This window comes from Spinacia oleracea, chromosome 6 (genome assembly GCF_020520425.1).
Source record: "Spinacia oleracea cultivar Varoflay chromosome 6, BTI_SOV_V1, whole genome shotgun sequence".
Lineage (NCBI taxonomy): Eukaryota > Viridiplantae > Streptophyta > Magnoliopsida > Caryophyllales > Amaranthaceae > Spinacia > Spinacia oleracea.
Window position 1 is genome coordinate 7,092,899 of NC_079492.1, and position 27,984 is coordinate 7,120,882.

The 27,984-nt window shown below is 36.2% G+C and overlaps 2 protein-coding genes across 2 annotated transcripts; one reads left to right on the forward strand and one right to left on the reverse strand.

Annotated features, from left to right (window-relative positions):
- The first annotated feature begins 8,834 nt into the window (after positions 1-8,834).
- Positions 8,835-17,817, forward strand: LOC110777688 (probable disease resistance protein At4g27220). Its single transcript, XM_056831863.1, has 8 exons — positions 8,835-9,306; positions 10,184-10,295; positions 10,604-10,678; positions 11,695-11,769; positions 11,946-12,003; positions 13,394-13,459; positions 14,325-16,771; positions 17,313-17,817. Exons 1-8 carry the CDS (start codon positions 8,835-8,837, stop codon positions 17,434-17,436), a joined length of 3,429 nt encoding a protein of 1,142 aa, XP_056687841.1. The 3' UTR covers positions 17,437-17,817.
- A 254-nt stretch (positions 17,818-18,071) lies between these two features.
- Positions 18,072-22,307, reverse strand: LOC110777689 (glucose-6-phosphate/phosphate translocator 2, chloroplastic). The gene is made up of 5 exons (XM_021982278.2): positions 21,549-22,307; positions 20,309-20,534; positions 19,577-19,814; positions 18,475-18,688; positions 18,072-18,332 (listed from the first exon to the last, which is right to left on the reverse strand). The coding sequence occupies exons 1-5, from the start codon at positions 22,047-22,049 to the stop codon at positions 18,321-18,323; spliced, it is 1,191 nt and encodes a 396-aa protein (XP_021837970.1). The 5' UTR covers positions 22,050-22,307; the 3' UTR covers positions 18,072-18,320.
- Positions 22,308-27,984: the final 5,677 nt, after the last annotated feature.

Below are 27,984 nucleotides of genomic sequence, written 5' to 3' on the forward strand. Positions count from 1 at the left end.
TTAGAATAATTTAGAATTAATTTGATTTTCATAATTAATTATAATTTAATTAGAAACCTATGATTAAAAACCACCATAAAAATTGTAAATTTATGATAAATTTTAAATTTTTATGACCTAGACTTGAATCCAAGACAATCGGAAATCAATTGAATAATAAATTTTCGATTTTTCGCCCTAAAATTATGAAATTAATATTATTTATTAATTTGTCATTAATTTTAAATATAAATTTTAAATTTTTATGCGATTCGTTCATATAACTTGCACGCACAAAGCAATGGACGCTTCGTGTTACCCTTAAGGGGTGTTGTATAGTGCGGGCATGCGACGACGAGCAAGGGAGCTCGTCGCCCGTGCGGCACGAATGCAATGAGCAAGGCATGGTGCACGAGCACAAGGCAGCAGCCCTGCCTCGTGTCGTGGGCCACGAGCTATGGACGAATGGGCATGGGCGAAAGGCGAGCCATGGCAGTCGCGTGTGGGCAGCAAGCGAGCTGCGCCACGACGCGCACTGCCTCGCGCAAGAGAGCGCAGCCTCGCGCGCAGCGAGCGCAAGCTCGCGTGCCACGAGCGCTGCGCCCAGCGTTGATCGCGCGCACAGCGAGCGATGTCGCGCGCACAGCGAGCAATGGCTCGCGCGCACAGCAAGCGATGTCGCGCGCACAGAGAGCAATGGCTCGCGCGCACAGCGAGCGATGGAGCGCGCGCAGCGAGCACCAAAGCATGCGATGCCTTGCGATGGTAGATGCAGCAGCTATGCGACGAGCGCATGGGCTGCGCGCACATGGCCAGCGATGGCTGTGTGCGTGCGGCCCATGGGCGTGCGATGCGTAGGGTGTTTGCGTTACGATTAGATCGTTTTGAATGTTTAATTTGAAATTTTTCAGTTTACGTAATTTTAATTAATTTTAAAATTAATAATTTAAATTATTTTCTAGGATTTTAATTTTGAATATTGTAATTATAATAAATTTTATTTATTCTAATTATTTTACTAAAATTAAAATCATGAATTGATTTAAATACGACTGAAATTAAATTAAACTTTTGGATTCAATTATAAATTTATATGAGCTTTAAATTTTAATTAAATTTGTATGTTTCCGGTTAGACTTGAAATACATTTTTATGTTTAAAATTAGTAAAGCATATGAATTTATTGGTTTGAGTGGGAGCCCTTTTAGTCATAAAACTCTTGATTAGGTCTACAAATCCTTAAGGTTAAAACAACTTGATTAGAATTAATAAGGACTGAATAATTGGTAGATTATTGGTGCCCTTGATTAATTGCTGCAAATGTTTACGTGATGCATAATGTGTTTTACTAACCAGCTATGTGGGCCATTCATGATAATGAATGGGTGAATGGTATATATTGTATATATACTGTTTTGCAGGTTATGAAGTGACTAGTATGGCCCAAATAGGATAGAAAATATGGTCTGCGTACCATTAATTTGAATGTAATTGGTCTAAAGTACCAAAGTTATTTTTCAATTCAAATATGGTCTGCGTACCATCAAATAGTTGTAATTAGTTATAGCTTATCCTATTTGAAGAAAATGGTGCCTCCCACGGAGATTTTCAAGACGGACTTTGAAGTCAAAGCTTCAAGATGAAGTCGGGCCATACTAGATCACATTTATCTTATGCATGTTTTAAGTTATTTATTGCTTTTAAATATGTCTTAAAATGCATGAGATCAAAAGCTTGATTATGTTGCATGATTAAGGATTTTAGTTCACTTAAAATCTAACCAACATAGTAAGAGCCTTAAGTTCCAAACTTAAAAATTGAGTTAAAAAGTGCCATGCCAAAATATACACTTGCTTGGATATCCTTTACATCAATCTAGTAATAGTTTTCGCTCAGCGAGGTGTTACTTATTGGTCCTAAAGGGGCAAGGTACACAAATAATTGTGAGTACATGTTAGTTTTGGTGAAACTCAACGATATAAGTAAGGAGTCCTTTTATGTCGTGGCAAAATCGATAGGTTTACCTAATAAGTTCTTAGACGTACCTATCAACCAAGAGTAGTTTCTAGACTATTAGCAAAAGGCTTTTGCTTACCTAAAATGTTTTAGAATTGAGTCGACAAACTGTGCTTAATTCTTCAATGGTTTTAGGGTCTTGGAATCATTTTATTCACACCTGCCGGAACACATAATTCGAATAAAATGCTAATAACTTGTTTGAATTGCATGATTGCTTTAATTTCAAGTTATTATTCATGATAAATGTTTAGACTTTGCATGCTTCAATATATGTTTTAATTATTGTTTATAATTAAATATCTTGCACTGCAGTAAATCCTTTTAGAAAGGTAACAGTAAATTTCCTCGATTGGTAGTGAATCCAAGAACGATTCACGGAAATGAGAGAAAGTGAGCAATTTAAAATGTACGTTTCTTATAGCGACTTTTATGGTTGTTTTCGAACATCAAAGTCGAATGGCAAACCAATTGGTGCTTGTGAATTCAAAATACACTGTAGTTTTGAGATCATAAAGCATTGAGTTTAATACGCTCAGCTTTACCAATGGTTTAACAACCTAATATCTTTGTCCATTTAATTCTCGAATGAGTCTAGTCCCTAGACATTCGAATAGATCGATGCTTAGAGAACTTTAGAAGCTTCTGGTCAGATCATCTAGTTGAAACTTAATATTCAACATAAATTAAATGGTAAGAACCTTGTTGGGGTGACATTGGACATGTCTAACAAAGTATAAAAGTCAACACTAAAGAATTCAATTCTTAAGACTATAAGAAAGGGTACAAGAAATAGGAAAACGAGGAACAAATGAAAGGAATTTACGATTCCGTTTCTACCTATAAGTTTATGTTTAAAGAGAAGTGACCTAGCAATCAAACTTCCTTGGTATCATATACCGCTTGAGGTTCTTACTTCGGTAATAACTCAAACAATGGAAGCTAGGATACACTAATGACCTACAAGTGGGAAATGAAGCATGAAAATGCTACATTAGTTGTAGGGTCATCTAGTTTGTTTTAAGTCCTTTCAAAGGCTGGAACTTAATGGCTATTTTGTTCCATAATCAGCATACCTAAATTTCTGTTTTTCAAACACAGAAAGACTCACATTCAAGAAAAACAAAAACAATGTTTGTTTGTTTATTTGAGTGAAATGGTCAATTACGGGTTGAGTCAAATATGCTTGATTAAAACAAACAACTCTTTAACAATAAAAACTTTACTAGGTTCAAATCAACCCCTTGATTTGAGTTCCACTAATCTTTGGCATTGTTACTTAGACCATGTCAACAAGTTAACATTCACAAGCTCTATTTTAATGGACTTTTGAAAGTTGGTTGATTTCTAGATCAACTTAAGACAAGCTAGTCTTACTTGTTGAAAGTAACAAAGAATATGAACTATTGTTAGAACGCCTAGACAATAGAGTTCAAAGCTAAAGAAAGGTTTTATGACTTTATTATTTCACACAGATTTGAGTGAATATAGGTTTATTTACTCAATGTGATATAAGTTTGAATCTGTTTGGCTAGTTCAAAGATTCAGAAGTATAAATCCCACTTGGTAAGAAATCATAAAGATCTAGGTTAGATCATGTTGATGATTACTTAAATCAAGAATGATCATCAATGATTGTGTAGTAAAATTCACAATCTAGCTCCATAAGATATGGCATATCTAAGTTGGAATGATCGAAGTCGATTAGTACTTGATTCGATCAATGATGGATCATAAAGACTTTTCCTTTAAATTCTAAAACAAAATGCTCAACTACCACCAAACTAAACTAAATTCGTCAAAGCTATAGAAAAGAAATTTCATAATATCTTTTCGATAATATATATCTAGAGAGTTGCTAAACTCAGTGGGAGCTTAGTGTTTGTTATTCAACAAACTAAGGCCCAAGTATAGATATATGTTTCATTGTGATTTATTCAAATGAGACACAAGGGTATTGTTTCTACCACGAATTTTTGAGAACATAATGTTTGTTTGCTCGAAATGATGTCCTTTTGGAGATTCGTTTCCAAAATGACAAGTGGGAGAAAATAGACCTCGAAAGTCTTCGAGGCGAACAACAAACATAAACGGACATTCCGGAGGCTTTTCGAAGTGCTTCAGAAAATCCGAACTTATTCTTTAAGGACTTTAGAAGTGGCTTTAAAGAATAGACATCTCTTAGAAGACTTTACAAGTGCTTCAAGGAGAACAGAATATTCAAAGGACTTTCAAGTGGCTATTGATATTCTATTGTTTGATGTTCTATACCCTAGTAGGCATAGAGTTCAAGTCACTGGAACTATGAGATTCTTCTATTAGATAGTGAAGAAACATGGAGTTCAGGTCACTGAAACTATGCAATTCTTCTATTAGATAGTAAAGAAACCTACAACTTGCAGTCAAACTAAAAGAAGTGACTTGTAAGAAAGCTATGACGAAACCCAGATTCCCTAAAATGGTTAGAGGCCATATATAGACTATATGTTTAATTGGTTAAAGGCCATAAAACATACTCAATGTTTTGATGACAAAATTGAAATTTTGTTGATTTGCAAGAATAGTTTCACACCTATTGGTTGCAAGTTTTTTTTAAGGATAAAAACCATCAAACATGGAATTGTGTTCACACACAAAGCGAGATTAGTTGCTAAAGGTTACAAGCAAATTCATGGCATGGATTGTGTTGAAACCTCATGCAAAATCGTAATGCTTAAGTCTATAATTCAAGCAATGATTGCATATTGGTACATATAGCAATTGGATGACAAAACGTATTCCTCAATCAAATGTTGGAATATAATATGTACATGGTATGTCATAGAATTTGTGGATCCAAATAAATGCTTGAAAAGGAAAGCTAGCTTATAAAATCTAAGTACAGATTTAAGCAAGCAATTGGGAATTGGAACTGTATTTTAAGTGAAGCTAATAAGCATTTTAGTTTCATAAAATATACATGATTCTTATAGATATATAAGAAGTTTAGTGGGAGTACTTAAAACTTAATTGGTCCTATGTGTATTACACACATATCTCTCTATTGTGAAATAACATTCAAATGCTAATGACTTAGATTTGAAATTATTCATCAATGATGGACCATGGCGAAACTTAGTACATACTGGGTATTAAGATCTATTTACAAAGATCTTATGATATTGTTTTGGATTAAGTAATGGCATTTACTAAATCAAACACGAAAGTCTCCATTGGAGATATTCGACCCATGTGAATAAATCTAAGTAAAGAATGTTTGAACTATGTATAAGCATTTACTAAGTTAAACATCAAAGGATCTAAATAAGATTCTTAACCTATATTATATGTCAAAGAATTTAGCTGGATTTAGTATCTACTGAAACTAGATAAGCTAAAGTTACATTAATAGAATTCAATTGGGAATTATTCTGCAAAAGAATTTATCATGTATGATATAATATGAGGATCGCCAAAAACGTATCGTATGACTTTAGGCATGACGAACATATACCAATCTCTATTGATCTAAGTGAAGATCAACTAGATTGAGATCAAGAATACTTATGGTACTTGAAATAGTACATAGGAATAGTTCTTGATTCAAGGAAATAAAGATATGCTAAATATTGATGCTACACGCATAAACACTGGCAAAGGATCAAGCAAGACCCTTTGGAGTTAACCATTGATAAGGACGAGCTATAGAGCATCGTGTTTTGAAATGGCAACATGGATTGGAGACCATGAGTTGTTGCGTGGGAAATTAAAATAATAATTTCTATGTTCTAAGATACAGCTGGAAAGTCTTCCACATATCTGTGAACTGCTTGGATAAGTAATTCCAAACAAAGAATCACTAGCAACCTATAAAGTTGAAGTAAAAGTACTTATTGCCTAAGAAGCAATAAAACAGGGTTGTTTATGTTAAAGAGTTCTTCACTGAACTTGGGTAAATCACATGTCTGCTGGCTTGATGGTTCTTCATTGAAAAATGCGTAGAACCACTCTTGAAGTAAGAAAGACTAGATCACATAATAAACAAACTCAAAAGATCTTATCATCCTATCTCGAATATCATTCGATGAAAAAGATATTAAGATTGGCAAAGCATGATAACTAAACCTATGCAACAAGTGAGAAAGCAACACTCACATTGTAGCACTGGAAATCAAGCATAGCTTTAAATTCCATGAAATGTTTTAAAGATGGGTTCGAGGCCCATGGTTGTAAAACATTGGGGTTGAACATTTATCATATATGAAATGTATTTTCATATTCCATTTAATCTTGGTTTAGTATTAAATGATGAGTCCCTTCAAATTTGACGATATATTCAAGATAGACTGTCAGGACCAGTCCTGTGACTAAGAAATTTCTATCAAGTGAACTTGAATGTCAAAGGTTGAAAATGGTCCCTAGTCGGAGTTTTCTATAAAATTGGACGCATAGAAAACGTTAGACGATTAGAATGCAAGATGACTAGTAGTTCTATTTCTTGAACTATGTGGACATGGCAATGTCATAATCATTTGCATAGATACTTACTTTGGGAAGACTAGTATCGGACAAGACCTATGAAACTTTACTGTAAGAGATGAGAATCTGTCATAAGTAAATTTCATTAAAATTATTAGACACTAAATCCTCAATACCTGAGTGATTTGAGATTACTTGTTTGAGAACTGGTTGCTTTGACGTTGACCAACCGTCGCACCGTAAAAGGAGGCTATAAAGGCAACGCTCAGGTAATCACCTATCAAACGAAGTCTAATCTCAAGATCGCAAGATTGGGATTGTCCTCCCATAAATCGGGATGAGATGCTTAAAAGTTGTACAAGGCCACTCGGAGAGCTAGAAACTGTGAAATGCATGGCCGTGCTCGGATGAATCATAGGCTATGATTATCTGTTTATTTGATCAGTTGAACTCTGAAACCGAGGAACACCTCTGGACATAATAAGGATGACAACTCTTACCTTATGTTCAAGAGAAAGCATCGAGCGACAAAGGAATTAGGAAATGCGCACTTGTCCCTAAGGACAAGTGGAAGACTGAAGGAAATAATGCCCTTGGTCCAAGTATGCATTCAATGTTAAGTCTAATAAATGCGGTTCAGTATTAATTAACAAGTTAATAATTCAGTGAGATCAAGTGAGCTGAATGCCTAGCTAGAGGCCGCTTCAGTTCAAGTGGAATTAATGATATTAATCCACAGCTTACTCTTAACTGAACCCGTAGGGTCACACAAATAGTACGTAAACGGATCAAGTATTTAATGGCATTAGATACTCCATCTATGGATATTCGGAATCGACGGATCTTGGTTTCAGTGGGAGCTGAGATCGTCACAGGCAAGAAATGAATACTCCGGAAACGATGATATTGCCGGAAACGGAAATATGGATCGTATCGGAAATATAAATATTATCCAAGTCGTAGATGTTGCCGGAAACGGAAACATGGTACGTATCGGAAAATATTATCGGAAATGGAAATATTGCCAGAATCGGAAATATTGCCGGAAACGGAAATATTGTCAGAATCGGAAATATTATCGGAATCGGAAAATAATTCCGGAAACGGAAATATTAAATATTTGTTCGAAACGGAAATAGATTCCGGAATCGGAAATATTAAATATTGTTCGTATCGGAAATGAATTCCGGAACCGGGAATTTAATCGGAAGCATATCGTACGAATTAGCATCGGACGAGGCCTGCCGGACGAAGGCCCAGCACGAAGTCGGGCCATCGCCCAGCAAGCCAAAACGCGCGCCCAGCCAAGGCAGCGCCCAGGCCCACCGCAAGGCAGGCCCAGCGCGCGCCAAGGCCATGGCCTCGCTGCATGGGCTGCTGCTCGCACGCACACGCATGGGCGGCCCTCGTGGCTGCCGTGTGTGTGTGAGTTTGTGTTCATGCATGATTCCTAAAACTATTAGAGTTAGTATATGATTAAATTCCTATTCCTAAAAGGATAAATTAATTAATTAGAGTTCTTGTAGGATTCTAAGTTTAATTAATTCGTGTCCTACTAGGATTCCAATTCCCTTTCCATAACTCTATAAATACGTGCCTAGGGTCACATATTTTCAGAGATTAATTCAAGTATTCAAAGTGAGTTTTGAGAGAAAAATTCAGCCATATTTCTTACCTAAGAGTGCCGAAAATTCTAGTACCTTAAGGGCGATTCTAGTTGGTCAATCTTAAGGCGGATCCGGACGTGCTGTGGACTATCTACGGAGGGACGACACTTGGAGTCCTAAAGACTTGTTCTTGTTCGGTTCGGGCGCAGCTAGGGAAGGCACGCAACAAAGAGTATGCATCTAAATTATGCTATATGATTATGTGTAAATAATATGTATTCCTGGCTTAATGGTTGTTTCCGCATGATTTATGTATTGTCATATGTATCATAACCTAACAATAATCTAGCTTGTTCGCTTCCCATATTATGTCTGTGATGATTGGGGCAATTGTTGTATTTGCACGTTGAGGTTGTTGTATAGCTTCCAATGCAGTCTTACAGTCTGTCTTTACAATTACATTCCTTGAAATGCAACCTGCCATTTTTATGCCTTCCAAGATTGCATAACAACAGCTTGCAGTGCATCTTATGAGAAGATCTTCTTAGCCCCATTACATATATCAGGTTGGTTGATATCCTCTGCCCATGCTATTGCTGCTTCCCACTCCCTCTGCTTGGTTTTCTTCTTCCTTTTCTAGGCTGCATCAACAACTATTGAGAAGAAATTTCCAGACCTGCAGTGCCCTCTTTTCCAAAGGGTGATATTGTGAATGGGCGAATGAGGCTTAGGTTACCAAAATCCAGAATTCTGTTTGATGTCGTGGGACCTTATATGCATGTTTATGGATTTGGGTATGATTCCAAAACTCGGGATTTGAGGGTTGTTAGGGTTTCATACATTCATCTTGGTTCTGGGTTGGATGGAATTTCTCCAAAAGCTGAGGTTTATAGTGTTAAATCAGGGGTTTGGAAATGGGTTTCTGCTGATGATGTCAGTACTTGCATTGCTGAGGAGATGTGGTCTAGACTCAGTAATTTATGCAAGGGTGTGTTCATTGGGTTGGATTCAATAGGAATGACGAGGCGGATTCGTCGTTCAAGAACAATTGTTTGTTGTTGTTTGATGTTGAGGAAGGGAGGTTTAGGAAGATGGATCGAGTTTCCTTTGGCATTGCTTGAGGTCTGCCCCCTTGTTCTCGAGATTCTAGAGGTCATGGGTTTGCTGTCAATGAACCATGATGAGATGGATGGAGACCAGTTTGAGATTTGGATTCAGAAGGAGTATGGTGTTGTTGATTCTTGGAGTAAGGAGTAAGATTCCGAATGTTGATAACGGAGGGGCGAATTTGCTGAAGGTTCTGAAGTGAAAAATCATGGTTTTGGTGTCGGGAAGGGAAGCTGGTTGCTTAGAATCCCGACACTAAAACCATGAATTTTCTTCAGAATGGTAGAGATTTGGATGCATAGAAGGCCTTTTCTTTCTTGGGGAGCCGGGTTTTCATGGAAAATAGACCGAGAGCAGGAGGTATAAACAATATAACTTCAATGTGTGTATGCTCCTTTTTATATGCTTCTTAGTAAAAATTAAAGGTATTTGTTTTGGTTACTTGTGTTCTTTTTTATGATTGAGAGGCCATTGAGGTTTTGGTGAACCTTATTTTATTGACATTTATAAGTTCTTTTATATTCATCATGGCATCATGCTAAGGATTTATCTAATATCATTAGTTTCCATGTCATTCATTGGCTCAAGCCACTCAGTGGTTGCTCGGTGTCCTTTTAAATAAAGATGCGTTTCTCTTTGAGTCCCTTTTCTATGATTTGCTAGAAGTAGAAGTACAGAACTGAATTCCAAGCCTGCACTTCAATTTTTGACTTGTCATTAGCCTCCGCTTGGCCTTCCGCTAGTAGCATGAATGAGCATCACATCTTGATTATATAAGCAGTCAAGAATTATTAAACTCGTGTCTTAAAGAGTAGGGCTCTGAGTTGCTAGGTTGAACACAAAATATGCTATCCAATTTTGGACTCATGGATGGCAGGAGCCGCAGGACTAGATACCTTTTCCATTACCTAATGCATTTCATCCATGTTTTCCTTTACTCTAGTTCAGTTCCTTTGTTTGTTTCCTATTCCTATTGTACACATTCTAGTTACTGCATTCTTATTCTCTATTTGCAGCTTCTTATTTCAACAGTGAGAGAAAGAAAAGGAGGCACCATCTTTATATGACTTCAGTTTTTGCAAAAGTTGATGGGGGGAGAAGGCTTATCCTAGTCCCACTGCTTGGATGGTTTGGTCTCAATTAGTTGGTTTTTGCATGCATTACCTAATTCCTGGACCATCCTGGTGTAGAAACTAATAATAATCTTTACTAAAGTGATTACTGAGCCCAAAGTAGATCCTCTGTAATTTATTGATATATATTTGATTGTAACATTTCAGGTCATTTGAAAAATGTTCATCCAAGAATAGCTATTAATATGTTGTTTCTTGTTTATTAAAGTCAAATTGCTGTTGTGGAAGCAATGGATCAATGCATGCTTAAGTCCCTTATGCCCTTTCTCTGTCATAGTCTGAGAGTTGTTATTGTGATTACAGGACTGTGGTTTTGGACGAAGATGACATTGACAACAGTGAAGGCGAGAATAATTCACATCTAGATGCAATAAGAGCGTAAGATGCTATGAACTTCTGTATGGATTTTCCTAAATGTTATCTGTACTTCTAAAAAGGAGTGCTTCAGTTACTTTTTTATGCTAGTCAGTGGTTACATGTATAATGATGTCTGGCTTATTGTGTGACGTGTCTGTGAATCTGAAACTCTGGAAGAAAGTTGTAGCTTATTTTGTTCACTGACATGACATGCTTGCACGTTAGATTCCTTGTGGGATTAAAATAGGTTTTGTCTCAGTTTGAATGCACTTTGCCTTCTTAACTGAAGCTTGCATGATTTTGTGATTAGCTCAAGGGTGAATGCCCAAGGAACATAGGGATCGTTAATGAAATGGTTGAAAAGAAAATTGCTCCAAGTTTCATTCAAAATTATTTCATCGTGTATTCATATCTAGGTAAATCCTACTTTCATTTGTGCTATCAACGTAGAAAATTCTTAAGTGCTCGGCGGAGTTTAATAACCGGTGTCATCACTCCTCACCTTGTAGCAACTGGTAGGGTAAGTTTGATGCAATCTTTGAATACTACTTTTAGTTATAAGAGTTAAGGCCGGAACTATTTGCTCACTTCCAAGCCAAATTACCATCCCCTGATTGCAATGTAGGAAGAGCGAATAGTCGAATACTAGGATAAGATAGGTGTACTGTATAAGAGAACTGAAAAGTTACCTCGTGGTTGAGTCAAGGTAACTATTCAATGAGTAACAGCCACCCATCTATTGTAAATGTAACCTCAGTGACAATCAAAAGATCACTTAGCTTGGAAAATATGTAAAAGTAATCCTTGAGCTGTATATATGTCAGTGATGTCACCCCAAGATACATCTTAACATGTAACTTTGCTGTACCCTAGAAGTTTTTGTAGGCATAGTTTAGGATCTTATGTGAACTTGTAAAGTAAACAAGATCATATGAAACCAAAAATTCAATTTGGATATTCACTTTTCATCGATTTATTCTGAAATGTGTTTGTCACCTGCTGCTTTTTACTGTCTTGATATTATGTGTGTTTTGTAGACGCATGGGAAGAGTTCTTTTATTGTGCAATCAAATGATGAAGTTTTGCCGGGAACGTTATAGATTTGCTTACAGGTTTGTGATGCTAACTTGCTATTTCCATAGAGCTCATGTTTTTAAATAAGAAGCCAAGAATTGAAAGTTAAAGCTTTTTAGCAGTTAGCTCTGCCTTCTTTGGTGCTTTCAAGAATGTTTTAGCCTACACAATTGTTAAAAAGTTGTGAAATGAAAGTTTTTCTTTCAATTGACAGATGGGGAAAATTCTATCAGTGTTCTAAAGAGACACTCCCTCTGTTTCTCAATAGATGCGTCACTTTGATTTTTACTCTATTCACATACTTACTTGGACAACTTTTTATAACTTTTACATATATATAATTAGAAATATTGATCGTCAAAGTTGTATATAACTATATATTTAATATAGTAAGTCAAAGCGACCCATCTATTAAGAAACGGAGGAAGTATCTAGTTGTCATCCTATTGAATGATTGAGGAACTTTATGCCAACTTTGCTTCATGTTCATATATATCTAGTTCAAGTTCTTCTGCCCCTGGGCCCTGGCACTATAAGCAGCTTCTCGTTATTTCCAGTCAATAGACAATAAGGTTGCTTCCAAACACAATTTTGCAAAACGTAGTGCATATTTGCTTATGATTGAACAAAATGAAAAATTTGAGGTTTCTGGAAATTTGCAATGTGTTGAATTATGGCATAATATCATTGAAAGATCATCTTGTTTGTGTTTTGTAACATTAAGGTATCTATCACGAGTTACGACTATGTTTAATTGGCTTATAATATTTTATTGAATAGTTTATCTCACTGATGGGTTTCATTGAAATTTTTAATTCTACCCAAGTTGACTTTTACCTTAAACTAAGTATTAGATATTTGTTCTAAGTTCATAACTACTTCTGTTACATTAAAAAAATAAAATTCACTAGAGACTCCTTCCAAAAAAAATGAGCATGACAGACGACATATATACTTTTATATGCAAGTTAGGTATTGACTTCTATGAAGATGGATATTGATGGGTTAAACAAACGAGGGTAGATAAGGATGCTTTATGTTTTGTTTGTTGTGTTTTTTAATATAATCTAAACCGAATCACAAACATATATCTGCATATCCGAGTTACACTTTTATGTCCTCACTAATAAACCGGATTCGAGTAGCAAGACAATTGAACTTAAGACAACATATAGAATTCAGCACTAAGAACATTAATACCTCACTACTTAAACCATATTCTCTTCGACTTAATTAAATAGTCTTAAATAAAATTCAAATTTACTTAGTAAAAATTATGTTAGATAAGATAAATTCATGATATCCATGTTTAATTTACATTTATCATAAGTTCAGATAACGGTTTCGAGGATGATAAAGTAAATTCCATGAGCCATGTTCCTGATCTCATTATCCTGGGATCTTGATAGGTTAGTCTTAGGAGTTAGGAAGTTTCCTTCTATTTCTTTTTTAATAAAATATATATGTACTCCATAATTGTCGGATTATTGCTTTGAATTCTAATACGAGCGTCTTAGTTGTCTTGCAGTAATATATGTGTTATCTAACCATAAAAAAAATAGGAGAAGGGAAGACTTCTATAGACTACCTACTGAATTGTTTAATTATAGGTGTTTTGGATATATGTCTACTATGAATAACCATCTCTGATTGTTTAATTAGCACCAACATCAGCAATTAAGCTCTTCTCATCTCTGTTTATGGAGGTTCATTATCCAGCTTCTTCGGGTATGTTTTTCGATCTTAATTAGTTGCATTTAATTACCACTTCAGTGAAATATCTTCTTTTCATTTTCTCTTGAAACCGGTGAAATTCTTCATACATCATCAAACTTCTATTGAACCCCACTTTGTTCACGTTTGAATTGTCCCACCATGTAGGAGATCGAAAGGGAGTGAATGTAAACTATTTTGTAAGTTTGACGTCCTGCTACTCAAATTGTTAATTGGTTTTGGGATAAAACTTTCTTTAGGCATGCATATGTCCACAACACCTATAATTAGTTTGGTCAACTACACTCCGGTTGCATCCAATGTTTTGTAAGTAACAAATCGAATGCTATAATACTAAATTACTAATACATATGTGTTGAGCTGATGATCATTTACTTTCTTTTTTAAATAATAATAGGCACATAAGATTTGTATCCAAATCAACTGGCTTTTGTGATCAAGAATACCGTGGTGAATTTGGCGGGTAACAGACTAACAGCTCAAAAACGTCAGATCCATAGCAAAAAGTGGGGAAATGCCAGATCCATGTTGTGCAAGTATGTTTTTTAGTTTTTTCTGTGTGTTGTTGAATGTTTGAAACCCTTAAATCACGTTAGAGAAAAAGAAGTTAATTAAGAAGAATACACTTGTATTTTAAGAAGTGCGCCTTACAACAATGAAGGGTGGTGCCCCTTACGAGAATTTCCTTTATATACCTCAACTATGTTTGTACAATACATCTATGACTTTTTTTGTTTTATATTTTCTCAACTATCCTGCTCAGGAGAAGCCTTTATCGAGGAGCTTGCTTGCTTGGACGGCTTAAGGGTATTAGAACTCAACTTCTTCAACAAGGAGGTTTTCAATGAATATATGAAAGCCATTCAATGTAAAGATTGAAAAGGTTGATAAGCTGATTGAAAAATATAACCCTGTGGTGAAAGGATATCGGTGGTCTCATAGTGATGTTGTACATGAGACAAGAGGTAATGATATAAAAAACATATGGGACTGCATAAGCCAAAAGAATGGAGTCAGAGTCGTTTGCATTCATGGAATAGCAGGCGTAGGCAAGACAGCTGTTGCACAAGCTGTTTGCAACAAAGCTTTGTTCGATGTCCAAGAAACCTTTGGTTATGTTATATGGGTGGAAGCTGAGTACGAAATTCAACTCAAGAGTTTCCAAGAGAAGATGATGAAAAAATTAAACATTGAGCTTATTGATACTGATGATGATAAAGATAGAGCTATAAAGATACGTGATGAGTTTGTTCCAAGGAAAAAGTGTTTGGTAATTATTGATTTCTTATGGGAGGATTTCACCCTTCGAGATATTGGAATTCCTTTGGAAGAAGCTAAGTCGGGAGTAGTTTGCAAGGTTATACTGACTTCCAGATCAAAATTTACATGTAGTAGGATCCCAAAAGATGAGTATTGTGAAATAAAACCTCTCTGTGGTGGATGGGAATTTTTCAAAAGAAGTCTTGACAGCTCCCTTCTCAATTTAGAAGGCGAGGCAGGGGAGCTGATGAAGAAAGCTGTAGAGGGTTGTGGGGGATTGCCATCGGAAATCATCATGTTGGCATCTCACATGAGAGGAAAACATTGCCAAAGCTCGAGTGAGATTGCTTCTTCACTAAAGAAAATGTTAAGTAGCCGAACAAAATCTGCACCTTCAAATGATGCACATCTTACGAGATTGAAATACAGTTACGAGAGGCTAGAAAATGCTACATATCGACATTGCTTTCTCTATTGTGCCTTTTATCCGAAAGGTTTTCCTATTGAAGAAGAACAACTGATAGACAACTGGCTTTGGGAAGGCCTTCTAGATGAATATATTATGTCACCAGAAGAGAAAAGAGAACAAGGGAAGGATGTTTTGATGGCTCTCAAAAGTGCTCGTCTCATAGAAAAAGCAGACTCAGGTGGCACCAGAGAGGCAGTCAAGATGCTTAGCTTCCTACATGATATGGCAGTGAATATTATGATTGAACAAAGATTGGGTGTGCTTATCAGTGCAGGAAATGATCTCAGGGAATTTCCACCGATAGATGATCAGAAAGGTGAGATACAACTAGCCTCTTTTATGCACAATAAATTGGGAGTACTTAAAACTCAACCAAATTGTCCGAAATTGTCCAAATTGCTACTCCAGAATAACCCACTTCATCTGTTTTCTGATAGCTTTTTCACCGGAATTCCGAACCTTAAAATACTAGATTTGTCTCACACCAATATTTTCAACCTCTCATCATCAGTTTGTAACTTGAAACTCCTTCAAGTGCTTCGTTTACGTTACTGCCTCAATTTGAGATCCCTACCTCCCTTGTCTAACCTCGAGGAACTCATTGTACTAGACCTTTTCGGAACACCTCTAGCAGAACTACCCCTAGGGATGGAAAGGTTGACAAAACTCAAGCGTCTAGATCTTTCCCACACCAAGATTACCAAATTCCAAGCTGGATTATTGAGTACTCTAGAAAGTTTGCAAGAGTTGATTCTCATGATGAATGATGCTGAGGCTTATAGTTGGAGATCAGAACAAACAATATCCTGCTCAGGAGAAGCCTTTGTCGAGGAGCTTGCTTGCTTGGACGGCTTAAGGGTATTAGAACTCAACTTCTTCAACAAGGAGGTTTTCAATGAATATATGAAAGCCATTCAATGTACAACCTCGCGCTCACATGCGCCTCGTTTTAAGTTCTGTGTTGGTGGCTTCAACACTGATGGAAACTTAGGTGAAAACAGCATAGCATTCATTGATGGCTACCCTGTTGATCAACAACTCCCAGAAGGAACTTTGGAGCTATACTTGAGCGGATGCAGTGGCAGTGGCAGTGGCAGCAGCAGCAGCAGCATCGGTCCAAACAACACATTAGAGAAAACAGGAATTGACTTTCAGAACTTGAAAGTCCTGAATCTGTTTGATTGTAGCAGCTTGACCTATCTTTTCTCATTTGAGATGCTGCATTGTCTTCAGAGCCTTGAAAAAATTCATGTAAGGAATTGTTGGTCACTCTCGATGATTATAAAGCCTTCTGTAAGTTCTGATCCACGCACAGACATCTCCTGTCGTCTTCTGAAAATACAAGAATTGATCTTGATCGACTTGCCAATGTTGGAGAGCATATGTCCTGAGCAATACACACTGGAGGGGCCTGAGTTTCGCAGATTCTCCGTGTGGAATTGTGACAAGCTCGAGAGGTTGCCGGTGGTTGTAAGTTCAGAGAAGATTAAACTTAGAGCAAACTCCTCCAGGTTGGCTGGGTCTTGTTATATTCATGAAGAAGCAAATATACCTACAGACACAGTTTCTTTTGTGAGGTATGCTATTACTAGTTGGAAATCTTATAACCATATGCACGAATAAGGTATTGTTTGGTTGGCATACAAAAACATGGAAGTTAGAATTCCTAGGAATTGCAAAGTTTGTCAGTTGTTTGGTTGACAAAATTTTGATGAAATGGGGGAAGTGAAACTTCCTATAAATTTCAATTTCCGACAAAATGGAGGAATTTGCCTTCCTAGTCCCCCTAGGTAAGTAGAAATTCCCATGGGAAGTTACTTCTCACATTATTAACCAAACAACTTTAGGAAGTTCCCATGAATTTATTAAGGAACTCATTTTCTATGAATCTGCTTTTCATGTGAAATTCTACTTCCCATGTGAACCAAACGACACCTAAAATTACAGAAATAGATTATCATGACTACAATTAAGGAAGGTGAGGATTGAGAAGCACCTAAATTCGCTCTTCTACCCTAAATTTCCTTATTTGAGCTTACTGGCCTTTGTTTGAACTTATCATAAATTGTTATTGAAGTTAGTAAGAACAAAGTCTAATCTTGTTACTTTCTCGTGCAGGACGAAGATCCCGGAATCATTACAGCCAACTCCTAACTATGCTCAAACAAGTTACTACTGGAGGAAGGTAGTGGCGGAATCTCGTAAGAAGGCACAGATAAGCATTGGGGTATTGTTTTTTTAATCAATTGCAGCTCAGAAGTTATTGGCATCAGTCAAAAAACCAGCAACTGACATTTTAACGATTGTGTGATTAGCTGGTGAAGTTTATCAGGATCGTGTTTAGAGAGTCGAGTTTGTCAGCTTACCTTCAATATCATCCTCGCATTAAAGTTACTCTTCTGTCCAGTTTGATCAGGCATTTTTTGGGTTGTGTAACAATAAAGTTTGTGCTTCTTAAATTTTTTCATGATTTCTGTATCATTATTAGTACAATTGCCTGTCAAGTACTGTTTTATCCTGTTGAGTGTGGCCTTTGAAGGAGGCAATTGATTATGAGTAGTATGTTTTCATCAGTAGTCCTGAACTCCTGATAGTAAAAGTCCTCAGCACTCTTCTAGTCTCTTATCAGCTTCCTCTACATACTTGTCGTCCATAAAAGACGGTCACTGAGTTACTCGTACAAATGAAAGCACATGTGGATGTCAACTAGCTTAGTTGATAAAGTATTAATGGGTGGTACTCAAGATCTGGAATCGTATTCTGTCTTCACCATTTGTTATTGTTGTTATGGTAAATGTCGAATGGCAATCAATCAATCACATAGGAATTGGAAAATTTAAAAAGCAAAGAGTAGAAAGAGAGGGACTAAACTCATCATCATATAAAGCACTACTTCATTCATAGTTTCACAAAATTGATTGAAGCATCATATGATTTATTTGCATTTCCACAAGTTCAGTACAAAGATGCTCAGCTTCAAACTCTACATATACAAAAAGCATTTCTGAAAACTTATGGAGTTAACAACCTGGATACTATCTATCCTCCTCATGTTAAGACATTGGTTAATAATATTATCAAGAAACATTTTTCCTCGTCTTATCACACCGGTTCCTTCTTGTTGCCTTACAGTTTCGCCTGTCAAATAAGATAAGTTCAGTAAAATAAGTGAAAATCTGGTGAATAGAACACACTTTAAATGAGATTGTAGAAATATATTAAAGTCTGCAAGAACTACTCTGTATTAAATTAAAGAGACTGTATTTGTTTTTCTAATTACCTGTGAATAGATAAAAGTACCAAGAATTGCAATGGCAGCTCCTAGAGCATTGACGGGCTGAATAGGAGTGTGGAAAATGATTATGGAAGAGACTATAACCGATATCCTCTTCATCGTGTTCCCGACACTGAAAGTCAGGGGAGATATTTGGTCCAGTGACATGTACGACACTTGGTTGTACAAATGGTAGAAGATGCTTTGAGCCGCTACCCACCTATTCAAAATACAAAGAGATTTCGGTAAGCAACAAGACCAATATGGGGATGATACTACTTACTGGGTACTGATACCGTCCTAAGAAGTAAGAACCACTACCACGGGTACCGTTTCAAGGATCAGCTAAGCAACACAGTCTTAGACACGGAAATATAACCGAAAGAAAACAAAAAATTGTGGTTCAGCGGTTCCTCTACAAGCTAAAGCCTAGACATCTATGTTTCTTGTGGAGAATTGTTAAATACGTCTCCAAGAATAGGCAAAATCATCCAGGTCAAGTCTGCATCAGACTATTATACTTAGACGGGGGTGGCAATTCATGTCAATGGGTTTGGTTTCGGGTCTATTTCCGGTTGTGTAAAAAAAAATCAGAGATATTGTAAAACTTAATATTACTACAGTACCAAATATGATAAATGGGTCAAACCGGGTTGATTATCAGGTCATTTGGGTTCGATTCAAGTCGGGCTCGGGTTTCTCTCAATAACTTCAGGTCGGGTTTGAGTCGGGTTAGGGATTGCCAGCCCTAATTTAGAGATACTAGATTCTAGATGTTGATGTTTTCATATGAGAATAAATAGCTTCTCATTAGTGATTAGTAAAGTAAACACCATACAGAGTTTTTTTGTGCAAATAAGCAGAAGGAAATGGAAAAATCTTGTATGAGACAGACTTGCAATAAACCAATTGTGGGACATGTTGACTTTTTTTTTATTCTAGGAGTCACTTTTTAACATTTTCGGGGTTATTTTTTAATGTCGCGGGATAAATTAGTTTTGTTGGTTCATTTCACCTACAAATTGCTGGAAAGAAAACAACCATCACATGATAACAAATGCAACCAATACAAAGCAATTGATGAAAGATGGGTTTTTTTTGTACTTACCATACGAAATTTGGTCCAATCTGAGCTAGTGCATTCTGCCAACCAACAGCCCATACTTGAGGTCCCTCAACAGCAATTGCAAACGGTGTAAGGAGCAAAAGAGACAACATCGAAAGACAAGCGTAGTAGTTCATCCCACTAACAGACTTGCCACTAACAGACTTGCCACTCATCCCTTTCTTTGAGAAAATGTTCCGGAAAACGAATGCCAAATTCGAGATCATAGCTCCCATAAACCCTATCCACCAACATAACATAACAAGAACCCTCAGAATCGGACTTTGTAAACGAACAATGAGACAGACATTACAAGACTAATTCGAGCTAAAACATAACAAAATTCTGAAATTAGATGTTTTAAGCTCAAAGTTAACTTTCAAGTGTTTAAAATTATGTCCCTCCTTGCAAATATCTTCCCATTTAAATTAAATTATAAATTTCATGCACCTTCCTTCAACTTCATGTCTCTTTCACCACAAAAAGAATTCATGCCCCTTCACCTTCAATATATTTCATGCCCCTTTATCTTTATATTTTTCTATTAATTTCAAGAAATATACCAATTTATATCTCTATCTTCATTGTTTTCTTAGTGAAACACGAAATGAAATGCATTTACTCTTTCTGATGAATTAAAATATTAAACTACTTTTAAAACAAATAAAAGCCGGATCAATACTAGTTCAACTTAAAACATAACAAAAATCTGAAATTAGATGTTTAAAAGCTCACCAGTCATGTTGAAATTGAGCTCAGTGGCAGCAGAAAGCGCGCAGCCACCAATGATGGGAAGAAGTGACAAGTAAACCGGCAAAGGAAATGTTTCTCCTAACAAGAACCTTGAGACCAATACAGTGAAAGCTGGTTCACCACTTTTGATGATATGGGTGAAGGAAACTGCAACTTTAGACATGCTAACTGTTGCTGCTACATGCCCAATTGTATGAGCCACTGCAACCTGCATATAACCCAAATTACCAAAATTTTAGCATAAATCTTCATCAATTAATAACACCATGCAATTCCATAAAAAAAAAATCAGAATTTCTACTAGTAAAACCTCATCAATATATGCATTACAATAACCAAAACCCATCAAAATTTAGCATTAACCTATTTAAATTTTAAAACCATGCATATCCATCAAAACCCCTTCGCTTTTTTTCCCCTGTTATACCGCAATTGCAGGGTAAGGTTGCGTACGTCCAACCCCCTTACCCCGCTTGTTGTGGATTCTCTTTGAAGGCAATGGGGTATGAACTAATGATAATGATGATGATGATGATGCAAATCCATCAAAAACAACACAAAACTCCCCAAAAAATCAGAACTTTTACTACTAAAACAGTACAAATCCATTAAATTTACACCCATAAACTACATCCAAAACCTCTTAATTCAACAAAACCCAACAAACTTTAGCATTAACCTGTTTAAAACTATGCAAATTCATCACAAAATATCACCAAAACCCCACAAAATCATAACATCAAAAACCTCTTAATTCAACAAAATCACATCCAAAATTTTAATACCCATAAACTACATCCAAAACCTCTTAAATCAACAAAACCCATCAAAATTTAGCATTAACCTGTTTAAAACCTCTTAATTCAACAAAACCCATCAAAATTTAGCATTAACCTGTTTAAAACCATGCAAATTCATCACAAAATAGCACTAAAAAATCCCATAAAAATCATAACTTCTGCTACTAAACCCTGTTAACTGATCAAAGTTTAACACCAAAAACCGCATCAATAACCTCTTAATTCAACAAAACCCATCAAATTTTAGCATTAACCTGTTTAAAACCATGCAAATTCATCACAAAATAACACTAAATCCCATAAAAATCATAACTTCTACTACTAAACCCTGTTAACTCATCAAAATTTAACATCCAAAAACCTCTTAATTCAACAAAATCACATCCAAAAACACAAAACTAACAACCAAAACTGAAACTTACAGGGAGCAAATTCTTCCAAAAGTCCAAGTCAGTCTTGGGCGGGTCAGCAACCCGGGTAGCCCATGAAACCAACATCATGAAAGATCCAGCAGCAAGAGAAAGAGTTGAGGTTAACCAAGGGTAAGGAAAAGCATTCAACACTTTCTTATTGTAAATATTGAACACCACATTCAAAGCCCACCATGTTGCAAAGTAAATACCAATTTTAACCTTCTGAGCAGCCTCAGATTGCACAGTAGGTAACTCAATGTTAATGTCTAATGGCTGAGAATGGTTTGCCTCATATGCTTTGCATTTAACCTCTAAAAGAGGCTTTCTTTGTGAAATTGCAGTGACATGCAAAGGTTTTGAGACAGAAATAATGGTGGGGAATTCATGGTTTTTTGTAGATGGTAAAGATGGAGCGAACCATTGTTGCTCTGCTTTTGGAAACGCTGGTTTTTGGAGAGATAAGTTTATTAGTGAAGATTGTGTTGTTGGTTGACGCAATGTAGCAAACATCTTGTGTGCAAATGTGCAATCCGAATTAGAAAGTGAAAATTATGTTATTTTACACAAAAAAAACTAAGTTTGAATCAAAGAATTAAGCTATAAAGTTTCAAAATTTTGTAAATTAAGGATTGATTTTCCTGGGGTTTTGGGATTTTCAACGAACTTTTTCTGGGTTTTGAAGAGTATTAACAATCTGGAGATGGGTTTTTGAGATTGGTTTGAGAAGAGAATTTAGGTGGAGGGTTTATATAGGGCGATAGGTGTGCGGTTAAACTAAAAAGATCCTAAATTTATACGGAGTATAAAGAAATCATACGGAGTAACATAATCGCAATCGACATAGTATTTGAGTTTAGCAATAAAAAAATAAAAACAATGTAACATCAATTTCCAAACTAACTTAACTTCAATTTCCTAAACATGCTTGAATTTCTATTCCAAAAGATCTTACACGATAAGGTATATAATAAATTTGTTGCATATCGGATTAATTTTTATCTAGAATCTTAAATATTGACATGTATTGATTAACTTTAATATTATGAAAAATAAATTGATGAACAAGAATTTAAAGTTTTAAATGGTTACCTTCATACATTAATCCTTAGTAGTGAAATTGAAAGAAAAATATTTATCAAAATGAAAAATTGATCACTAAAAAATAGATAACATTTATAATAGATCGGGGTAACTTTTAAGTATTTAAAGTGAACTTTTACTTCGATACACTGTACAAAAATTATTATACACTACCGTTAAATACGAATTTGTGTTTTCATTCTATTTTGTAAAAGGGAAACTCTTAGCTAGGGTGTTTGACATTTTCGTGTCCACGTGAGAAATACGACGTATCATATAAAACCATAAATATAAATCTCTTACTAACGTGTTAAATTTATTTGTTTTAATACAACACTCTTGCTAACATGTTAATTTTATTTACTTTAATACAAAGTATAAGTCTCTTACTAACGTGTTAAATCTATATCTAGTATTTAAAAAGGAAAACCACATTTGATTAACCACATTTGATTAGATGACATGTGTTAACACATTTGATTAGATAACACGTGTCATCCATTATTTCCTCCATCAATTTCGTATTTTATTTAATTTTTTCTTTGTTGTTTGATATATTATACAACTCCAATCGCCTCTTTCACTCCATCTTCCTCATACAACACCAATTCACCAATCTATTCATTCAACATTTTCCACTCCATCTTCCCAATTAACACTCAATATTAATACACAATTTAATTTATGTGTTCTTTCAACTTTCAAAATTTACCTTTATTTAAATCATATATTTTCTTTAAAATCACAGGCTCAATAAAATTAGAACTTAAAAAAATAGACTAAATAACCACTATACAACCGCCCGTTCTTTGAACGGACTCAAAGGCTAGTTTATTTTAATAAAATACAGGTCAATTCATCTATTTCTAAAAAAAATATCATATAAATATAAACCTTTCTTTATGTAAGCAATTACAATTTACACTCTCCCCATGACCTTTGTTTATTTGTGTACTTTCTTTTTTGTTGTAAACAGAGCCACAAAAGGCAAAATTATAAATAATGTAGACATAATTCGATTTGGGGTCTTGGGTCTTAAATATTCGTATGACTTTTATCTTATAACATTACAATATTTGTATAAAATATCACGCATGTATCGTGTGCATAAACACTACTATGCGGTAAACAGTGGTTAATTTTGACTATTGACAATTGAAAAATTGGGTATTTGTGAGTTTGAAAAGTAGTGGTGAAATAGTGAAATATGTGAAATGTGCAAAATTAGGGGAAATGGGGGTGTTTTGTTTTGTTTGACTTTATGGCGGTTAAGGTTAAGCCGGCTCATCAAACTTTCGAAAAGGTCCGAAATTTGCACACAACTGTTCGGCCAGATCGAAGGCCACATTCTCTACCGTCTTTGCGTCTTTGGTACTATGCGTGACTCATTAGAATGCATTTTTTTACACTTTTACTGATTTAGACATCTATTTTTAATTAGGAGTGTGCAAAAATATCCAATCTGTTTTATCCGATTTGAAAATCCGATGATCTAATCTAAAATATCGGATATTTGCTGCGATTTTAAGGTTCGAATATTTCAGATGAATATCGGAAAAAAAAAAATAATGAGATTTTTGAATATGATATACATATCAACTATTTTCCCATTTTGAATATCTAAAATTTCTAGAATTTTAAAAAATTATAGAAAAATTCGATGATTCGATCATATTGGAATTTTAAGGTTTTGGATTTTGCATCAAATGTCCTGGAAAAATGCAAAACGTGAGTAATTTTTTGATTTTTTTTTGAATTTCTGGTCAGGTTCAGATTTTCGAATATCTGAAATTTTTTATTTGGATTCGGATTACATTTTGATTTCTGAAATTTTAGGCTAGATTAGATCCGATATCCGAAATTACACACCAGTATCCTTAACTACTAAGTCGAAACATTATTGGTGAGGTTAGAGTAGAGTATTAGAGTTGATTGCGAATGATACACCCCACCTCGAAATTAGTACGGGTTTAAACAACCCTAAAATTATGTTTCGGGTCAAGGTCTTACTCGGACCAATGAAGAGAATATTAGAATAATTAGATTTTAGCCAGTAGTCTAAAAACAACTTAAGAACAGAGGAAGTACACGAACACGACTAACACGAGGATACGATTATACCAACTAGACACGTAATTGTAAGTTTGTAACCACCAGTCCACCACCAACCCCGGGCCGTACGCCCTCTAAGAATGTTGTTGAACGGTGGACCATTTACAAATAGACGGCTTGAATTCGATGTTGAAGTGCACAAGTCATTTTCGTTACTTCAACATGCATGAAGTTTAGGGTCCTACGAAAACCCAAATGGGTCAAATTTTGTTAAGAAATAATTTTGTTTTTTCTTTTAATAGAAAGTTCCAAAGATGGCAACGTAAATCTCATCAAAGAACATGCAAGTTATATTATTAAGTGATTTTATGACATGATTCATTTATAACCTCATTTTCCCATTATCTCTATTCTATAAAGGAACAGCTGAGGGCTTTTTCGTAACATGACTTTTCGTGTCCCCATGTAAATGACTAAAATACCCCCATTATGTTGTTTATTGGGCTTGCTGATTTTTCGTTTCTAGGGTTAGATTTCGACATTTCGCTCTCTCCTCTCACCTGCGGCCTGCCTCTCTCCCGCCTCACTTTTCTTCTCTCTCTCCCTCTTCACATTCAACCGTTTCTTCATCTCTCCTTTCTCTCTCCTCTCACATTTTAGTTTTTTGAATTTTTTGCTCCTCATATCTCTCCCCTCCTGTAAATTCTAGATCATTACCGGAGAGTTTACCGGCGTGTTGGTCGGCGAAGTAGGGCTTCTTTGTTCATCGGATCTGAAGCACCGCCATTAGCAAAGCGGCGGAGCCAGGCGCTTCTTGCGACGGCGATGATGTCGAGAACGCAGATTAATGCGCAGAGGAGAACGGCGAGGATTGTTCTGTCATTTTAACAACTCACGAAGGTAAACCCTTGCATTTTTCTTCTTTTACGTCGTTAATTTTCATTTTCCTCTATTATTATTCCCAAAACCCTAATAGTTGCTTCGTGTCGGAAGTGGTTTCTTAGAAAGCTGATGGTGGTTTTGGATATCCTGGAAATTCGCTCCATATCGACACTCTGTTATCTCCCCCATTAATTCATAGGGAGCGAAAGTGAAAGAGAGAGAAAGCTCCGAAGAAGAGATCATGAGATCGAGTCCACTTCTCGGCAACCTAATTCGTTTTCCCTCATTATCTCCGTCAAATTATCAAGGCAATTATTGTTAGGTTATGATACATATGGCAATTCATAAATCATGCGGAAACAACCATAAAGCCAGGAATACATACTATTTACACATAATCATTTAGCATAGTTTAGATGCATACTCTTTGTTGCGTGCCTTCTCTAGCTGCGCCCGAACCGAACAAGAACAAGTCTTTAGGACTCCAAGTGTCGTCCCTCCGTAGATAGTCCACAGCACGTCCGGATCCGCCTTAAGATTGACCAACTAGAATCGCCCCTAAGGTACTATAAATTTTCGGCACTTTTGAGCAAGATGTGTGACTGAATTTTTCTCTCAAAAACTCACTTTGAATACTTGAATAACTCGTTATAAATTGTGAACCCAGGCCACATATTTATAGGGGTATGGAAAGAGAATTGGAATCCTATTAGGATACGAATTAATTAAATTAGAATTATAATAAAAACTCTTATTTAATTAATTTATCAAATAGAATTAGGAATTTAATCATTAAACGAATTCTGCATGTTTTAGGTTTCGTATGCGAACACAAACACTTACGCGAGCATGACCCGCAAGCGTGCAGGCCATGCCCGCGCACAGCCCACACGGCCGCACGGCCCACGCGAGCTACAAGCCCACGCGAGCTGCAGCAATGCTCGCAGCCCACTGCTCGCAGCTGCGCGCGCTGCGCGCGCTGTGCGCGCTGCCACGGCCTGCTGGGCCTGGCCTTGCGCTGGGCCTGGCGTGGCCTTGGCTGTTCGTGTGGCGCGCTTGGCTTGCTGGGCGATGGCCTGGCTTCGTGCTGGGCCCTCGTCCGGCAGGCCTCGTCCGATGCTTATTCGTACGATACGCTTCCGATTAAATTTCCGATTTCGGAATATATTTCCGATACGAACAATATTTAATATTTTCGATTCCGGAATTAATTTCCGTTTTGAACAAATATTTAATATTTCCGTTTTCGGAATTATTTTCCGATTCCGATAATATTTCCGATTCTGACAATATTTCCGTTTCCGGCAATATTTCTATTTCCGATAATATTTCCCGATATGTACCATGTTTCCGTTTCCGGCAACATCTACGACTTGGATAATATTTATATTTCCGATACGATCCATATTTCCGTTTCCGGTAATATCATCGTTTCCGGAGTATTCATTTCTTGCCTGTGACGATCTCAGCTCCCACTGAAACCAAGATCCGTCGATTCCGAATATCCATAGTTGGAGTATTTAATGCCATTAAATACTTGATCCGTTTACGTACTATTTGTGTGACCCTACGGGTTCAGTCAAGAGTAAGCTGTGGATTAATATCATTAATTCCACTTGAACTGAAGCGGCCTCTAGTTAGGCATTCAGCTCACTTGATCTCACTGAATTATTAACTTGTTAATTAATACTGAACCGCATTTATTAGACTTAACATAGAATGCATACTTGGACCAAGGGCATTATTTCCTTCAGTCTCCCACTTGTCCTTAGGGACAAGTGTGCATTTCCTAATTCCTTTGTCGCTCGATGCTTGCTCTTGAACATAAGGTAACAGTTGTCATCCTTATTATGTCCAGAGGTGTTCCTCGGTTTCAGAGTTCAACTGATCAAATAAACAGATAATCATAGCCTATGATTCATCCGAGCACGGCCATGCATTTCACAGTTTCTAGCTCTCCGAGTGGCCTTGTACAACTTTTAAGCATCTCATCCCGATTTATGGGAGGACAATCCCAATCTTGTGATCTTGAGATTAGACTTCGTTTGATAGGTGATTACCTGAGCGTTGCCTTTATAGCCTCCTTTTACGGTGCGACGGTTGGTCAACGTCAAAGCAACCGGTTCTCAAACAAGTAATCTCAAATCACTCAGGTATTGAGGATTTAGTGTCTAATAATTTTAATGAAATTTACTTATGACAGATTTTCATCTCTTACAGTAAAGTTTCATAGGTCTTGTCCGATACTAGTCTTCCCAAAGTAAGTATCTATGCAAATGATTATCACATTGCCATGTCCACATAGTTCAAGAAACAGAACTACTAGTCATCTTGCATTCTAATCGTCTAACGTTTTCTATGCGTCCAATTTTATAGAAAACTCCGACTAGGGACCATTTTCAACCTTTGACATTCAAGTTAACTTGATAGA

What these genes read in the sequence shown, in the direction of transcription:
- LOC110777689 (XM_021982278.2), bottom strand. Translation starts at nt 22,049, where the DNA reads ATGTTTGCTACATTGCGTCAACCAACAACACAATCTTCACTAATAAAC. An exon ending in TTTGGAAGAATTTGCTCCCT is followed by an intron (nt 20,535 to 21,548) that starts GTAAGTTTCAGT and finishes GGTTATATGCAG; the next exon opens with GTTGCAGTGGCTCATACAAT. An exon ending in GCTCAATTTCAACATGACTG is followed by an intron (nt 19,815 to 20,308) that starts GTGAGCTTTTAA and finishes GTTGGTGGATAG; the next exon opens with GGTTTATGGGAGCTATGATC.
- LOC110777688 (XM_056831863.1), top strand. Translation starts at nt 8,835, where the DNA reads ATGCATGTTTATGGATTTGGGTATGATTCCAAAACTCGGGATTTGAGG. An exon ending in TGGTGTTGTTGATTCTTGGA is followed by an intron (nt 9,307 to 10,183) that starts GTAAGGAGTAAG and finishes CTCTATTTGCAG; the next exon opens with CTTCTTATTTCAACAGTGAG. An exon ending in TCATTATCCAGCTTCTTCGG is followed by an intron (nt 13,460 to 14,324) that starts GTATGTTTTTCG and finishes AATATATGAAAG; the next exon opens with CCATTCAATGTAAAGATTGA.